The 1,737-nt window shown below is 48.1% G+C and overlaps 2 protein-coding genes across 2 annotated transcripts in view; one reads left to right on the top strand and one right to left on the bottom strand.

Moving 5' to 3' along the window:
* LOC106690192 (WASH complex subunit 4) overlaps nucleotides 1–1,737 on the top strand; it is a 79,649-nt gene that overhangs the window by 66,385 nt on the left and 11,527 nt on the right. The window lies entirely within an intron of this gene.
* LOC136796461 (uncharacterized) lies at nucleotides 642–1,576 on the bottom strand (the record flags this gene model as incomplete). Its single annotated transcript, XM_067050259.1, is given in 1 exon segment — nucleotides 642–1,576. A coding segment is annotated over 1 exon segment (935 nt), but the record flags the coding sequence as incomplete, so codon positions are not given.

Here is a 1,737-nt window from a genome sequence, read left to right as displayed (position 1 = left end):
GTGATGTCAGATATCCAAGCAACGTTTTCCAGATTTTTATATTGTTCACTCAGGATGGCAACATCAATCCTTAAGTCTTTCACTGTTTGCCAAAGAAGATCTTGAGCTGCTTCACAGTGGTTGAGGTTAAGTTGTATGATCTTCATTTTGTAAGTTTTTTCAGCCTCCTTTGTTCTTGTAGGGCATGATGTAATGCTGGGCATTTATTTCCGCCACAAGAGTGCTCATTGTCTCCCTTACCGGCGCAAAGTGCACAACTAGGATTCTTCGTGCAATCGGAGGCTAAATGTCCCTCTTCGCCACATTTGTGGCAACACTTGGTCCTGTCAGGACCCTGGCATCTTCTAGCCAAGTGTCCGAATTCCCAGTACCGGAAACAGCGTAGGAGTCGAATCTTCTCCCGGATTCGGGTAACCACTAGGCCCACTCTGATCTTACCTTCCATGACAGCCTTCCGTGCCAGTAGAACCGGCAGAGTAACCACTGCGGTCTGTGTGCCCGCATACGCTGCACGCATCGATCTTACTGCTGTAGGTTGTATCACTTCTCCTTCTAAAAGAGCTTTCAAAGCTTCGGCAACCTCTTCCTTTGTGGTAAGGGCATCCAAGTCCCTGATTTCAATCAGAGACTCTTGTGTCCAAGCCCTAATTTGCGCGTCATTTCCTAGTGCACCTTCAAGAGTGCGCTTCATGGTCTCCAGGGCGCCACCAGACTTCCGGTCCAATTGGATCAGTAAATTTCCTGCGTTATTTTTCCGGACCTTCGAGATATTTGTACCTAAGCCTTTCAGAGCAGGGTCATCTCGGACCTTCCGGAGAGTATCCGCATAGGTGCTGGTCTCCGAAATCTTGATTATCAAGGCATCCGGTCTCGGTGGTTGTGGGCGTTTTCCCTTCCTAGTATCCTTTTTCCTTCTAGAAACTCTTTGCCACTGATCGTCTTTGGGGAGTTTATGATCTTCCACGTGCTGCTGGGGCTGATCCAACGTTGTTCCTTTCTCTGATGCCTTCGTTTTCTCCCTTCTGCTGGCGGGCTCTAGATGGGATGTCGAGGGTACTTGCTGTTCAATTTGCCTTATTGTCCTTCCTTTCTTTGATGCCTTCGCCTTATTTTTTGTCGCAGTCATCTGCGTTATTTCTTCCTGGTGTCCAGCTTGTAAAGATGGAGACACCCCGAACTTCTCTCTAGGTAGGGGCGTGTTTAGTTGGGTGACCTTCATTGTCTGAGTTCCAACGTTTACTTTTACACTCTCTGTTGTGTATTCCCTCAATTTGATCTCCAGTGCCTCCAGGTAGTTTTGAATCTTACAGGCATACTCTCTTATTTCACCGTGAACATTATGTCTTTGCTGGATATACTTCTGTAGACCATCTACCACTCCAGCCAGCTTCGTCCACTCTTCTTGGCAGTATTCCAAACTTGTAGCTTTGAATGCCACAGTAGCCAAGTTGACAACCACTGCAGCACTGCGGTCGTTTGATGACGACGTCTGGGAGCCCGCTTGCTCGCTCTCGTCAGACGCTGGTACTGGGGATCCTACCCCCTGCACCGTAAGACTAATCTCCTGCTCATTCATTGCATATATTTAATTTGCATTTTATACCTTCTGCCAGGTTTAATACAGCCGCCTCTAACCTGAGGAACAGACGCTGACCAGTGCGCCGCCTATTCTAGGAACCGTCGCGCCTGGATTTGAGTCTAGTTTTGGTCCACCCCGGGTATTTTATTTCCCCGGTT

Source organism: Halyomorpha halys, unplaced genomic scaffold (genome assembly GCF_000696795.3).
Source record: "Halyomorpha halys isolate HHAL.00 unplaced genomic scaffold, Hhal_1.1 Scaffold1608.1, whole genome shotgun sequence".
Classification (NCBI taxonomy): Eukaryota; Metazoa; Arthropoda; class Insecta; order Hemiptera; family Pentatomidae; genus Halyomorpha; species Halyomorpha halys.
The sequence above is the reverse complement of the archived record's forward strand: the minus strand, read 5'-3'. Positions and strand labels throughout refer to the sequence as shown.